Source organism: Mirounga angustirostris, unplaced genomic scaffold, assembly GCF_029215605.1.
Source record: "Mirounga angustirostris isolate CCGP_5_RB_7025 unplaced genomic scaffold, mMirAng1.0.hap1 SCAF_15, whole genome shotgun sequence".
Classification (NCBI taxonomy): domain Eukaryota; kingdom Metazoa; phylum Chordata; class Mammalia; order Carnivora; family Phocidae; genus Mirounga; species Mirounga angustirostris.
In genome coordinates, this window is record NW_026991723.1 from 6,228,808 (window position 1) to 6,245,098 (window position 16,291).

Consider the following 16,291-nt stretch of genomic DNA (forward strand, 5'->3'; position numbering starts at 1 on the left):
TACCTACAATTTGAGTCTAGTATGTCCAATTGGTAGCAATTGGTACATTTCAGCGGATGTGAAAACTAATTCAGAATCTGTGCTATAGAGGTTCAAGAGCCAATAAACAGGTCTTTATCTCTTTGCCATTTACATTATTTTAGTAAGTTTTGGACTTCCAATTGGGTCTAACTGTGGGTCTTTGTTTCAGGTCTTTTTTTTCTTCCCCTTCCCCTATAGCCAGGTTTGTTTGATCGTTCATTCATTCCTTCCTTCTCTTACTCTCTCTCCCTTTTTTGGTTGGCCACTAAATATAATTTGAGGGCAGGGGGTGTCCTCTCTACCCTATGCTTATTTATAAATTTCTTCCTCCAGTGTTTCAAATCAGTATCATCAGGCTTAGGGGCCACCCCCATGGCAATGGTTGCTTTACAGGGTTTAAAGAAGTTTGAATTAACTCCTTGCTGTGCCACTGGGATGCCATAGGTGTTTTCCCCTATAACTCTGAGGATCAGGATCTGTGTTGTGAAAGAAGCATAGGCAGCAGTAGCAGGAGAGGTACTTAAGGGCCCTGCTGGGTTGTCCGCTGTTAGGTATATGAATCGCAGCACCCCACCTATTGGCTTTCTTTTCTGCATCTCTCTTGCGCTCTGTATACAATTTGTCTCAAAATATTTCATATTTCTAACTGCAAAAAGCCATGGCTTTTAGTTTCTGTCTTGATCCAATTACCCATAGTGCAGGTGGTTATGGGAAAAGTTTGGAAGCCTAGCAGCCTTGTAGGCAACCACCTTTTCCTCCAGGGAATGCCAGTCAATCTCCCTAGGATCCAGGTCCACATACGATAAGGTCATTTTGTCTACGGCCTGTGTGCGAGTCATAAAGCTCCATGATTGCCAGATTAGCCCTTTAGTATGCTGGTAATCAGCAACACTAAGCAAAACCCAGGTACATTGGCTAGGGATTTTGTATTAGGAGAACAGTGGAATTAGTTACGCTTCTGCTGTTTTGGAACTTGTACCAAATGCTCCCTCCCCTTTTCTCTTCTCATTAGCACCTGGCCATAGGCCTGCAGCTGGGGTGCTATGTTTAATTCTCCCCAGGATAGTGGTCTCCTTCTTTCCCACAAAACTCACAGAGGGCCAACTCTGAGCCCATCTCATGGGTGCACAATCACACACAATATCCACATGGCTGCCGCCAAGCTTCCAGGCTAGAGGCAGTGACCACATTGTTCTAGTTGGACCTTTGGTAAGTGGGACTCAAGAGCCAAACAGTTAAAGTTAGTTGTATCTGCCTTTACAGGTAGGAAACTCGGAGACCACCTGCCAAACACAGGCCAAAGCCAACAACATGTCAAGCTGTGGTGTAGTCAATTAACAACAATTCTTGTCTTGGGGATGAGAGCATTTTAGGGTGGGAAGAGATGGCAATATTGACAAAGACAAAAAGTGTACCCAAAGCACAAGCCTGCAGCAGTTGGTAGCTGTCTCAGGGGGCCTTTGCCATATCATGGAACCAGTTAGTTAGCCAAGAGAAGTTAGTTAAAGCTGACTAAAGGTGTCCTTGGTCATGAATGGGCCACCTTGTTCATGATCCAAATGTTTTAATTGCCTCCTATTCACCCCATTGGTGAGGGAGGAAATTCTGCCCCAAGGTTATAGGGATGGCCACATAAACATTTGACCCCCAACACTGGACATATGAGACTGGCAGCAGTTTATTAGTCACATACACTCAGAGCTCAGGGTATGACACTGCATGCCACAGAAGGCTAAATGGGAGCTGCCCTCAGAACAGAGCAAACAACCAGGGGCTATATGAGGAAGGCCTTATAGTAGCAAGAGGGGAGGTAACTCCTGGTTACTGTGAAAGAATGTGATTGGCAGGAACATGAAACCCACTACTGAGGGATGGGCAAGAGCTGTGCCTGGTCCTCATGAGTAGAGTTGTTTGGCTAGGAGAGCTGGACTCCACTGTGGGAGCAAGTAGGGTGGGGAACTTGTGGTTAGGCCGTTTAAGTCCCTCCCTGTTTCACCAGATGTCAATGTAGCATATAATGTTGGGCCTTAATTTTTGACCCAATATATCAACATTTACAGTGAGCAACAGCATATTTGGGGACTTATTATTGAAAGCCTACTACATGACAAACATGTATCATCAGTGAACAAAACTAAGATCCCTGTTCACAAGTATCCATCCAGTAGCATAATTCTTTCTGAACATTCCCTTAGCACATCTATTGGTATTTGAGGAGAAATAAGAAAATATTGAAGTATACAAAGGTTTGCTGATAAGAGAACTTTCTGAAGATCCTAATTTCCCTTCTTTTTTTGTTTCAGTCTTCTTGATAAAACAACATGATAACCTGAAGTGAAAGCACAAACATCTAGAGTGGTCCCAAGGATGTCTATGAGATATACAGTCAGCACTGATTTCTGATCACTGTGCTCAAAAAAAATACAAGGGTTTACCTCTTCTCCTTCTCCAGATCCCAATGAAATGATGGAAGAAATATACAAACAAAAATAGATCTGAAGCAGCACTGATTATCATGGGAACTGAGTGGGACTGTTTGCTATTGACACATCAGAGAAAACAGTGAGAATCTGCTACAAGATGTAAAGCTACTAGAAAGAGATTAGAGGTGAAATATAAAAGAACAGAGTCTCATCTCTCTAAAAAAGTGAGTTTCTCTTAGAACCACAGGCTGACCCCCACTGGATGGAGTGGAGGCTGGAAGGTGGTGCAGGTAGGAGACCATGAGCAAGGGAATTCAATAAGGAGCTGTAGAACCTCAGACGTTGTCTGCCACTTGGGACAAAGTTCTATGAAATGGAGATCCAACCCAGAAGAACAAGGGCAGTTCCCAGGAAATTTACAGCCTGGATAGGACGAGGATGTAGCACCAGACACACAAAGCAATTCCACAGATCTTGCCCTGGCCCAAGTCCCTCACCACGTCTTCCACAAAATCCCTGAAGGTAGGTCTCCTGGTCCCAGAATGTACATTCACTGCTTCTTACATAACTGGTTTTTAAGAGGTACAAAGATAATCTGTGGTAAACCATCTTGTAAAAGCATTCAAATGATGACTTCAATCTTTAAAATATCTAAGTCAAGTGCTACTGAGTAAGCTTGTTTCTCTATAAAAAATGACTCCACTTACACATATATTTATCAATTAGCATTGTGTTCTCTGTAAATAACAACAACAACAAAAACCCTGTAACGGGCTTTAAACAAGCCTAGGGAATAAGCCATCAATACTGTTTAGCATCTGAATGATACCAGCAGGCTACTCTTACCTCTCCAGTCAGCTGTGCTGAGTTTATAGGTCTTCCTCCTTATGCTGCTCACCTCATGGTCCCAAGACGGCTGCTGCACCTCTGGATCTCAGTGTGTACTTTAGGCAGGAAAAGAAAGGAACAGAAGAAGTTTTACTGTCTGGATCAAAAAAACAGAGGCTTTGCCAGAAACTTCCACATGTGTGCTTATGTTATACTGACCATAACTGTGACACATGGACCCTGCTACCAGCAAGAGACTTGGGAAATCATTTCTACAATGTACAGCCTAGAGAATCAATCTATAGTTTCACTTAACCCTTTGTACCTAAAATGACTGTTTCAAAGGCATTAATGTTTATCTATCAACCTTCACCATGCAGATTAATTCCAACTGGGGCTGGATATAGTAGAACCAGAGAAAGGGGGCTTTGGAATCCAGTAAACATGGGTAGGAATCATGGCTCCAGCATTTTACCAGACATGTGTATGGCATACATTTGGTTTTTCTGTTAAAAGGTTTCTTTGGGTTTTGCTGTTGTTGTTGTTTGTTTTAACAACATGAAATGTCTTTTAGTTGTGCCTACAAAGCCTGTGAACCCTGCATTTGTCTGTTACTCTTAACGGTAGGGTAAGCCCACATCTGGCACATGTGCTAGACAGTTGAACAAGTTACTTGAGTACTCTCAACTTGCTGCTTCTCTCTATAAAATGGGAAAATGGCCATTTCACTGGACAGCTACAAGGACTCCATAAGACTACATAGGTAAAGTAAAAATCTCCCTGTGGACTGAAAGAAAACCAACCTCAAAGTAGGCTAGCAAAGGCTTTTGTCTGTTGTTTTACTGAGGACAATAGCCAAGGATACAGTCTTTCCAATTGCTCTGCAGAATTGCCTCGAAGCTTATCAGATACAGAGGATTATGTATGCAAAAGAAAGGGGTATGCGTGCTTGGAAGCAGTTCTCCAAGTCACAAGCACAAAGACAAGTCACAAGGTATAATTTGCTATGGTTGTAACAATTAAGGTTTTCTCATTTCCACACAGACATGTGAAAGACCCTTAGGTCATCTTAATACATGTTTCTATCATATCTGATTGTTGAAAAATTTTGCTTGCACGCCCCTGCTTAACTGGTTTTCTGGTTCTTCCTGTGTTTGATTTCCCCTTGAGGTCATCTGAGATGGTCACAAGAGGCTGATTACCAGTCTCCTACTGCAGTTTTAGTGCACACCACCTACTGCCCCCCAGAAACTTAATTTTACACAAGCAATTACTTTGGAGAGCAGCCTTGCAAATGAATTATTTTTTGCAATGACTGTGAACTCACAAACTTTCAAACCTAGGTTTTGAGAAGCCTCTCCCAAACTGCTTATCTTAGCAAAAACCTGTGTAAAAGCACTACCTCTGACCCTCATATAGCTTTGGTCAGTGTTGGTTTTTTTGGGTTTTTTTCTTGTTATTGTTGTTTTAATTATGCAATGCTTAGCATTTGGCCAATGCCAAGTGGGTCCTGTTGAAATTAGCAATCTAGAAATTAGAATTATTCTATCCCATAGTTGTATTTGTGATTGTTGAGTTATTACCTTAATCAAAGCTACCCTAACTTCCTCCAAATCTCTGATTTACCTGGTAGAACTGAGGTAATCTGTATACATTATGAACACAAGCAAATAAATTATTGAAAAAAAAAGGACCTATTTTTACTTAACAGTTCATATCCATCTAGAAAGACTGTTTAACAGGCATATTATCTCAAACTGTTAAATTAGGAGCTGTTAAAAATCACCTCACTAGGGTGCCTGGGTGGCTCAGCAGTTGGGCATCTGCCTTCAGCCTCAGGGCATGATCCCAGGGTCCTGGGATGGAGTCCCGCATCAGGCTCCCTGCTCAGCGGGAAGCCTGCTTCTCCCTGTCCCACTCCCCCTGCTTGTCTTCCCTCTCTTGCTGTGTCTCTCTCTGTCAAATAAATAAATAAAAAATCTTTTAAAAAATTACCTCACTAAATACAGTAAACATAGAATACAGTAGGAAAAAACCAAACAAACAAACATGATGTCTGTTCTGTAGACTGTATTACCAGAACATTCTTTCTAGAATTGCGGGATCTTTTTTTTTGGGGGGGGGGGGGGTTGTGTGTGTGTGTGTGTGTGTGTGTGTGTTCTCTCCAGTCTCTAGGGATATAGAAACAATACAATCTAAAATTAAGATACTCAAGTAACTGGTTACAATCAATCTCCCAGAAAAGTCAAAGGAAAGTCAGTAGAGAAGTGCTCTGTAACTTAAGGTATTATACAAGATCAAAGTGATGCATTGAGAATTTTAATATTTTTACCAGGATTTAGATAAAAGTCATGACCTTAACCAACTGAGCCACCCAGGCACCCCCCAGTCATCAGTTCTCTCTCTCTTGTTAATTTATCCATTCATTCATTATATCTTTATGGATTGATATACCAGACATTATACTAATTAACTTATTTAGATTAGGTTATGCAACAAATGTTCATGATGGAAAACTGAATTGTGAGATAATATGGGTGATTTCAATTTTATTTTTCTTGATATAATTTAGTGTAAGGACCATGCCTAACTTTATAATAAAGGAAAACTTCAAATATTGACTAACTTTATTTAAGTATGCAAAATAGTTTAAGGGTAAGAAAAGAAAAAAAATATACAATGTAAAGGGTCCAAGAACAGAAAGATGGGCAAACGGAAGAAAGTTGTTAAGAGTGAAAGGTGGGGGGGGGGGGCGGGGGGGGGGGGAGAATTCCAAGGAGGTGGGTGGAGAAAGGGGTGGAGCTTGGATAATTGACTCAGGTCTAAGTGGTCGCCCAAGGGCTATAAAAGCTTGGTGAAATCTGGCCAGGACAGCAGCCTGAAGTCCAGGATTGGAACACAAGCAGAGACCGGTGGGCGACAGTGGCTGCAGTCCTAGAGGAAAAACACCCAGAGCAGAAGCGATGTGGTCCAAGATGCCACTCCTGTACTTGTCCCACCTGGTAAGGTTATGGCTGCTACTGAGCCAACTTCCCAGAGGGATCCCCGCTCAGGGTGACGATATAATTAAGGCATGCAGACGCGAGTTAGTCCGCCTACATATCCAGATCTGTGGCTCGGTCTCCTGGGGGGGAAAGGCTCTCCAGAAAGCGCGGGAACCTCGGCAGGCATCTGAACCACTTGCAGGTGAGCACCCCTGCCCCCACCGCTCCGTATTTCCTATTATTGGCTGTTGGCAGGCCACTGACCACTTAGAATGGCACCTGCACTCCCTGGCTCCAGACTGCACGGGCTTCCCGTGCTTAGCCCTGACTCTGAGGCTGCTGATGCCTAAAAGTTTGAAGTTTTCCCTTGTAATTTGCTTTTCTAGTACAGTCTCACCGGGGATCTCACCAGAGGGAGGGAAAGCAGCGAGAACAAAGGCCTCTCCTGAGAGGCACTTGGAGCCCTTCACCTCCTGGAAATCTGGATGATCCAGATGGGGAGAGGGGAGCCACAGAGGATGTTGGTTGCCCAAAGACCCATTGGAGGTGGGACCCATTCCAGTTGGACCCCAGAGTCAAGTCCGCGGGCCATAGAGAGGGCGTGCTGGGGGCTGGGGCAACTGGACAGAGCATCTTGACTTGAGAGCTCTGGAGGCAGTCAAGTGTGCCCTGGTTTGAGTGCCAAAGGGCCTGGGGCAGAACTTGGAGACTCCTGAGAGGGTCCTGGAGTGGGAGACACGAAAGGGCTTATTAACGATTCTACTCCTTTGTGAAAAGGCTGGGCTGTGGTCCACACCATCAAAAATTTCCTTTTTTTTTTTTTTTTAAAGATTTTATTTATTTAACAGAGAGAGACATAGCGAGATCAGGAACACAAGCAGGGGGAGTGGGAGAGGGAGAAGCAGGCTTCCTGCAGAGCGGGAAGCCCGATGTGGGACTCAATCCCAGGACCCTGGGATCATGACCTGAGCCAAAGGCAGACACTTAACAAGTGAGCCACCCAGGCGCCCGAAAATTTCCTCTTTTAATTTTATTTTTATTTGTAAACTTCACCAAAGGGGAGAGCCTGGCCTAGTCTTTGCACTGGACCTTGAAGTTCATTTGTGAGATAAGGAAGGTATTGAAAATAAAGAAAAGGGCCTAATAATCTACAGGAGAAACTGAAGGGGACCTAAAGTCAAGGGAAGTTCGCCTGAGGGAAGTTTTCGGCTGAAAAGCTGATTGATGCTTCAAGCATTTAGAAGCTGGAGCAGATTTTCTTTAAAAGCAAGACCCCAGAATTGAGTACAGCTCAAATCTGGAACGGTTTAAAAAACAAAAAGAACTTCTATAGTAATAAACTATAAAGATAAACTGGAAGCTAAGGTTAAGTAGCAATGCAAACTTTCACAGACACACTATTCTAAGCAGTGAATGGGTCATACTAAATTCAGAAAAGGCAAGCTCAATTATAAATAACTTAGTGTTTTATGTTTCACAACATATATGCAATTTATGATAAATCACAACTATATTTTATAGCCTATCTATCCTGTATACAAGTGACCCTCATATAAAATTATTGTGCATACTAACCAACATTTGCTTCTCTTTTATGGGATTTAAAGCATGATTATAAAGCTATTCACTTTACTTTTCTACACTGTTGCTCAGAGACCAATTTATTTAATGCAAGTTCTTACAGAATTCTTATATATTATTATTAGAAAAGTACTACAAAGTTTAGGGATTTACTGATTCAAAGTAGGGATGACCAGATTGCATTGTGTTTCCTGTGCCAATTCACTTTTTCTGAATAAATAATATATGCTCATATTAAAGATTGAAACAGATACATAAATATAAGAAAAATGAAGAACACTCAGCGATATTAAAGACTTTGAAAAAATATGTGAATTTAATGAGGAAATAAAAATATCTATATTAAATGAGGAATTGGCAAGCAATGTTAATGAGATATGTAGGGGCACCTGGCTGGCTCAATGGGTAGAGCATGTGACTCTTGATCTCAGGGTTGTATGTTTCAGCCCCACCTTGGTTGCAGAGATTACTTAAAAATAAAATCTTTAAAGAAAAAAAAATAAAAGCATTTGGAAATATGTATGTATACCTCCTGACTTTCACTTAATATTATAGTGTGAGCAGTTTCTCACATTGTTATTCTCCAAAAACATAATTTAAAACTTTATAGTATTCTATATCATAAATCTACCATATATATTTAGCCATTCTTAGTAGACATTTAGGTTGTTTCCAAATTGTTGCTTAAAAATGATTTTCTGAGAAGATTTATATATAGCTATTTAGCCAAATTCCTATTTCTGTAGGAGTACTGTGATTTAAACTATTTTCAAAGAACTCTCTTAATTGCTACTCAGTACACAATTTATTTATTTAAGATTTTATTTATTTATTTGAGAGAGAATGAGATAGAGAGAGAGCATGAGAGGGGGGAAGGTCAGAGGGAGAAGCAGACTCCCTGCTGAGCAGGGAGCCCGATGCGGGACTCGATCCCAGCACCCTGGGATCATGACCTGAACCGAAGGCAGTCGCTTAACCAACTGAGCCACCCAGGCACCCCCCAGTATACAACTTAATTAGAAATGACCTAACATAATATTTCCTGCAAGTGAAGATCAAGAAAAATGTCTAAATTACTAGTTAAGAATCTTTTGGAAGTATATGTCAATAATTTGTTATTCATGAGTTTAAAACCTCTATTGTTAGTTTTTGTTTTCATATTATCAAATTGTTAACTAACCATTTTTTCCTATAACGTGCAGAAATAACACCCATTGCACCCCTTTTAAAAAATAAGACAGAGGGCGCCTGGGTGGCTCAGTTGGTTAAGCGACTGCCTTCGGCTCAGGTCATGATCCTGGAGTCCCTGGATCGAGTCCCACATCGGGCTCCCTGCTCAGCAGGGAGCCTGCTTCTCCCTCTGACCCTCCCCCCTCTCATGTGCTCTCTCTCTCATTCTCTCTCAAATAAATAAATAAATAAATCTTTAAAAAAAAATAAGAGATATTTTTAACTAAAAGAGGTCTATCGTAGTGAAATTTTAGTTCAAAATACAGTGGTTAAGAGATTGCTTATATGATTTCAGGTTGATTAGAATATCTTTTATTTAGACTTAAGAAGGTAAAGTTGTTGATTGCAAAATGTTTCAAAATAAGTTTAAAAAACACTTTTAATAAAAGAGTGCAACACAAGCAACAAAAGCAAAAGTAGAAAAGTGGAACTACATCAAACTAAAAAGCTTCTGCAGAGCAAAGGAAATAATCAGAGTGAAAAGACAGCCTATGGAACAGGAGAAAACATTTGCAAATCATGTATCTGCTAAGGGTTTAATTTCCAACCTATATAAGGAACTCCTACAACTCAACAGCAAAAAAGGTAATAACCCAATTAAAAAATGGTCTGAAGACTTGAATAGACATTTTTGCATAGAAGACATACAATGGCCAACAGGTATAAGAAAAGAAGCTCTATATCATTAATCATCAGGGAAATGGAAATCAAAACCACAACGGTATCATTTCACAACTGTCAGGATAGCTATTAACCAAAAAAAAAAAAAGACAGGCACATGGGTGGCTCAGTCAGTTGTGTCCCACTCTTGATTTTGGCTCCAGTCACGGTCTCAGGGTTGTGAGATCAGCCTCCGTGCTGGCCTTGGAGTCTGCTTGAGATTCCCTCCCTCTCCCTTTGCCCCTCCCCCCTAAAAAAAAAGACAAGTATTGTTCAGGATGTGGAAAAACTGGAACCCTTGTATACTGTTCGTGGGAAGGCAAAGCAAAATGATGCAGCACTATGGGAAACACGATGGAGATACCTCAAAAAAAAAAAACAGAATTACCATATGATCTAGCAATCCCACTTCTGCATATTCATCTAAAATAAATGAAATCAGGGGGCGCCTGGGTGGCTCAGTCGTTAAGCGTCTGCCTTCGGCTCAGGTCATGATCCCAGGGTCCTGGATCGAGCCCCACATCAGGCTCCCTGCTCCGCAGGAAGCCTGCTTCTCCCTCTCCCACTCCCCCTGCTTGTGTTCCCTCTCTCGCTGTGTCTCTGTCAAATAAATAAATAAAATCTTTAAAAAAAATAAAAATAAAATAAAATAAAATAAATGAAATCAGGATCTTGAAGAGATATTGCCACTCCCACATTCATTGCAGCACTATTCACAATAGCCAAGATGCCAAAACACCTTATATGTCCATCCACAGATGGAAAAAGAATGCCAAAAAACACAGCTATGAATAAACACAACAGAAACTACAGTTGTTTTGCCTAATTAATTAATTGGCTTTAAGTACATGGAAAGTTACTATTAGCTTTTCTCTGCATTCAGTAAGGCCCCAACTATAGAAGATTTAAATTAGAGCAGGGGAAATTTTATGAAGAGAGTGAATTAAACTTAGGCTATCTTACTGAAGGAAAATGCAAATTTATACCAAAAATGGTATAAAGTCTCATCTGTCAAAAAAAGATGGCGGAGGAGTAGGGGACCCTATTCCAACCGGTCCCTGGAATTGAGCTGGATATCTACCAGACCACTCTGAACACCCACGAAATCAGCCTGAGATAGAAGAAGATAAATATGGATCTCTACAAACAGAATATCGCAGGCAGTTGGTTTCAAGGTATGAAGCACGGAGCCGTGATTCCACTGGTAGATATCAGAGGATAAACGGCAGGGGGAGGGAGCCTGGCCGTGGGGATCCTACACCGCCAGTGAGCGATAGCCTACCCCACTGGAGACGGGGCACAGGCTCACAGACCGGTAGCAGCGGGGAAAGGACTTTAGGGCAGCCCCCAAGATGGAAACCCAGAGTGGCAGGGTTGTGTGTGCGAACTGGGGGCAGCTGGTGGTTTTAGAAGCACAAAGGGCAGAGATGTGCCCTGACCCGGAGGCGAGGACTGGGAGCCCTGCTGAGGGGCGCACAACCCAGGACGCTGTAGCTTATAGCAGCACAGACAGAAACAGAGATAGTGTGGCCTGGAGAGCTCACTGAAGAACAGACTGTGATCTCTCTGCTCAGACTGTGAACAGGCAGAGAGTTGGAAACGGTCTCTTCTACTCTGACTCTTAGAAGAGACGTGGAAAGCCACCAGGGAAAATGCCAGAGAACAAAAGCCCCAAAAAACTGGTTTTCACTGAGCCCATCCCCCGCCACAGGGGGCAGGGCAACTCTGCCCAAACAGGGTTGCCTGAGTAACAGCACAGCAGGCCCCTCCCCCAGAAGACAAGGGAAAACAAGAGGCCAGCAACCCTAAGGTCCCTAGAAAACAGGTGCATCTTGCTTGGGTTGTGGTCAATAATTTGGACTCTATACATTCCCTCAACCACCCCTCAACAGAATGACTAGGAGGAGGAACCCCCAAAATAGGAAAGACTCAGAAATTATGATTTATGCCATAGATTTACAAATGGATTCAGATATAACCAAGATGTCAGAGATGGAATTCAGGCTAGCAATTGTGAAGACAATAGCTAGAATGGAGAAATCAGTTAATGGCAACATAGAGGCTCTAAGGGCAGAAATGAAAGCTGAATTGGCAGAACTTAAAAATGCTATCAATAAGATCCAATCTAATCTAGATAATCTAACAGCTAGGGTAAGTGAGGCAGAAGAACGAATTAGTGACCTTGAAGACCAATTAATAGATAAAAAGGGAAAAGAGGAGGCCAGGGAAAAACAACTAAGAATCCATGAAAATAGAATCAGGGAAATAAGTGACACTGTGAAATGTTCCAATGTCAGAATTACTGGAATCCCTGAGGGGGTGGAGAGAGAGAGAGAGAGGACTAGAAGATATATTTGAGGGGCGCCTGGGTGGCTCAGTTGGTTAAGCGACTGCCTTCGGCTCAGGTCATGATCCTGGAGTCCCGGGATCGAGTCCCGCATCGGGCTCCCTGCTCGGCAGGGAGCCTGCTTCTCCCTCTGACCCTCCCCCCTCTCATGTGCTCTCTCTCTCTCATTCTCTGTCTCAAATAAATAAATAAAATAAAATCTTTAAAAAAAAATAAAAAAAAAAAGATATATTTGAGCAAATTGTAGCTGAGAACTTCCCTAATCTGGGGAATGAAACAAACATTCGAGTCCTAGAGGCAGAGAGGACCCCTCCCAAGATCAAGGAAAACAGGCCAACACCCTGGCATGTAAGAGTAAAACTCAAATATCTAAGAACCAAGGAAACCATCTTAAGGGCAGTTGGGGGAAGAGATTCAACATAGTACTAGAAGTCCTAGCAACAGCAATCAGACAACAAAAAGAAATAAAAGGTATTCAAATTGGCAAAGAAGAAGTCAAACTTTCTCTTTTCGCAGATGACATGATACTTTATGTGGAAAACCCAAAAGACTCCACCCCAAATTACCAGAACTCATACAGCAATTCAGTAATGTGGCAGGATACAAAATCAATGCACAGAAATCTGTTGCTTTCTTTTTTTTTAATTTTTTAAAAGATTTTTATTTATTTATTTGAGAGAGAGAGAGAGCATAAGAGGGGGAAGGGTCAGAGGGAGAAGCAGACTCCCCACTGAGCAAGGAGCCCAATGTGGGATTCGATTCCCGGACTCCAGGATCATGACCCAAGCTGAAGGCAGTCACTTAACCAACTGAGCCACCCAGGTGCCCCCAGTTGCTTTCTTATACAATAACAATGCAACTGTAGAAAGAGATATTAGAGAAACAATTCCATTTACAATAGCACCAAAAACCAAAAACCAAAAACCCTCAGAATAAACCTAACCAAAGAGGAAAGGATCTATACTCTAGGAACTACAGAACACTCATGAAAGAAATTGAAGACGACACAAAAAGATGGAAAAACAGTCCATGCTCATGGATCAGAAGAATAAACATCGTTAAAATGTCTAGGCTACACAGAGCAATCTATACCTTCAGTGCCATCCCAATCAAAATTCCAATGACATTTTTCAAAGTGCTGGAACAAACAATCCTAAAATTTGTATGGAATCAGAAAAGACCCCGAATCGCCAAGGAAATGTTGAAAAAGAAAAACAAAGCTGGGGGCATCACGTTGCCCGATTTCAAGCTATATTACAAAGCTGTGATCACCAAGACAGCATGGTACTGGCACAAAAACAGACATATAGACCAATGGAACAGAACAGAGAGCCCAGATATGGACCCTTAACTCTATGGTCAATAATCTTTGACAAAGCAGGAAAAAAACATGCAATGGAAAAAAGACAGTCTCTTCAATAAATGGTGCTGGGAAAATTGGACAGACACATGGAGAAGAATGAAACTTGACCATTCTCTAACACCAAAAACAAAGATAAACTCAAAATGGATGAAAGACCTCAATGTGAGACAGGAACCCATCAAAATCCTAGAGGAGAACATAGAGAGTAACCTCTTTGACATCGGCCACAGCAAATTCTTTCAAGATACATCTTCAAAGGCAACTGAAACAAAAGCAAAAATGAACTTTTGGGACTTCATCAAGATAAAAAGCTTCTGCACAGCAGAAGAAAGTCAACAAAACAAAGAGGCAACCCACAAAATGGGAGAAGATATTTGCAAATGACACTACAGATAAAGGGCTGGTATCCAAGATCTATAAAGAACTTCTCAAACTCACCACCCAAAAAACAAATAATCAAGTCAAAAAATGGGCAGAAGACATGAACAGACACTTCTCCAAAGAAAACATACAAATGGCTAAAAGACACATGAAAAAATGTTCATCATCATTAGCCAGCAGGGAAATTCAAATCAAAACCACACTGACATACCACCTTACACAAGTTAGAATGGCAAAAATTGACAAGGCAAGAAACAACAAATGTTGGAGAGGTTGTGGAGAAAGGGGAATCTTCTTACACTGTTGATGGGAATGCAAGTTGGTACAACCACTTTGGAAAACAGTGTGGAGGTGCCTCAGAAAACTAAAAATAGAGCTACCCTATGACCCAGCAATTGTACTACTGGGTATTTACCCCAAAGACACAGATGTAGGGAAAAGAAGGGCCATATGCATCCCAATGTTCATAGCAGCAATGTCCTCAATAGCCAAACTGTGGAAAGAGCCAAGATGCCCTTCAACAGATGAATGGATAAAGAAGAGGTCCATATATACAATGGAATATTACTCAGCCATCAGAAAGGATGAATACCCAACTTTTACATCAACATGAATGGGACTGGAGGAGATTATGCTAAGTGAAATAAGTCAAGCAGAGAAAGTCAATTATATGATTTCATTTATTTGTGGAACATAAGGAATAGCATGGAGGACATTAGGAGAAGGAAGGGAAAAATAATGGGGAAATCGGAGGGAGAGATGAACCATGAGAGACTATGGACTCTGAGAAACAAACTGAGGGTTTTAGAGGGGAGAGGGGTGGGGGGATGGGTTAGCCCGGTGATGGGTATTAAGGAGGGCATGTACTGCATGGAGCACTGGGTGTTATATGAAATCAATGAATCGTGGATCACTGCATCAAAAACTAATGATGTACTGTATGGTGACTAACAACATAATAAAATAAAATTTAAAAAAATTCTCATCTGTCAGTTTAGAACGTGAATGAGAAAGCATTAGGAGGAAAGATAAAGTACTAGAGTATTGTTTTATTTGAAGTAAATACTCTGGGAAAAAGGAATTGTTAAATAGACGTGTGAGGGACATCAGAGACTGGTTATCTCCTGACGTTTAGATCAGAGCATTTGAAAATTCTGACTTTAACTTTATCCTGAAGCAGTAATTTGCCACCATGGAATATTTGATAGGATTGCAATAACAACTCAGAAGTTAGTAATAGAAGAAAATTACCGAGCTAAGAAAAATTCATCTGTCATCAAACTGAGTGTTTTCAATGACCAAGATGACTTCAGAAATCAGGGAGAGTCAAAACTGCTATGATGAAAGCATTAAGGGGACATGAAGAAAGATGACAGAAGGTCTGTGGAATAAAGCAGAATCTTGGTGATGCTGTAGTAATTTAAGCCACCCAACTATAATACTCTAAGTTGTTTAATTAGGATACTTGTTGATTCTGTTTTGATACTAATTCTATTAAGACAATGCTTTCCGGGCGCCTGGGTGGCTCAGTTGGTTAAGCAACTGCCTTCGGCTCAGGTCATGATCCTGGAGTCCCGGGATCGAGTCCCGCATTGGGCTCCCTGCTCAGCCAGGGAGTCTGCTTCTCCCTCTGACCCTCCCCCCTCTCATGCTCTCTCTAGCTCATTCTCTCTCAAATAAATGAATAAAACCTTAAAAAAAAAAAAAGACAATGCTTTCCTTTACTTCTATGCAAAATTTTGTTTTCCTGATATTCCTTGACTTGAGTATTTTTCCCTCTCTCCCCTCCCCATTTAGAAGTCGAGCCATCCTCCATCATCAATACAAAAACCTTAAATACAATGTTGGAATACATTCCTAATTTGTCACAGGAGCTGAAGGCAACACTGTCTGCGAGGCAGCCATCATTACAAGAGCTACAACTTGCACTGGAAAGTTCAAATCTTAACTTGGAAGAATTGAAGAAAATTGTTTTTAGTGGACAATATGAAGCTGAAGAGAAAAGTCTTTCAGAATTAGAAAACTCAGGCTTAGATAAACATTCCCGAAAAAAGAGACAGCCCTATGTAAACTTACGTGAGAAGTGTTGTCATATAGGTTGTAGCAGACAAGAGCTTGCTATACTATGCTGAGATGAAAGTATTGTGTATTTCATCTACTGTTCCCATGATTCTTCATGACACATTCACTGATGGCTCTGTCACCCCACTGATTATTAAAATATGAGAAATCATCATTTAGTGTTTGGGCTTTTCATTTGGTGTGTAACAAAATATTCCTTGCATTATTATAGTTTCTGCTAATAATACTTTTTATTCCAAAAAATATTTTGCCTTTTTTATTAATGGTATAAGTGTTACTGCTTTTTTAATGCTGTTAACTTAAAGTGACATAATCTTTATCATCTTAACCACACACAATAACTCAAAAAAATTTTTGATGGCTTAGTAAAACATTTTGCTTTGCACTAGTG

General features: G+C 41.1%; 1 protein-coding gene across 2 annotated transcripts; it reads left to right on the forward strand.

The window, feature by feature from the left end:
* The first annotated feature begins 2,330 nt into the window (after window positions 1-2,330).
* Window positions 2,331-16,018, forward strand: RLN1 (relaxin 1). 2 transcript variants are annotated; one of them, XM_064579239.1, is made up of 2 exons: window positions 2,331-2,966; window positions 15,616-16,018. In XM_064579239.1, exon 2 carries the CDS (start codon window positions 15,660-15,662, stop codon window positions 15,948-15,950), a length of 291 nt encoding a protein of 96 aa, XP_064435309.1. In that variant the 5' UTR covers window positions 2,331-2,966; window positions 15,616-15,659; the 3' UTR covers window positions 15,951-16,018. The 2 variants fall into 2 exon arrangements, with proteins under 2 accessions (XP_064435309.1, XP_045737883.1); XM_045881927.2 differs by lacking the exon at window positions 2,331-2,966 and adding an exon at window positions 6,248-6,458.
* Window positions 16,019-16,291: the final 273 nt, after the last annotated feature.

Excerpts from the sequence above, each read along its gene's own strand:
- RLN1 (XM_045881927.2), top strand. The coding sequence starts at position 6,248 with ATGCCACTCCTGTACTTGTCCCACCTGGTAAGGTTATGGCTGCTACTG. Across the intron at positions 6,459-15,615 it reads GGCATCTGAACCACTTGCAG|AAGTCGAGCCATCCTCCATC; the intron begins GTGAGCACCCCT and ends CTCCCCATTTAG.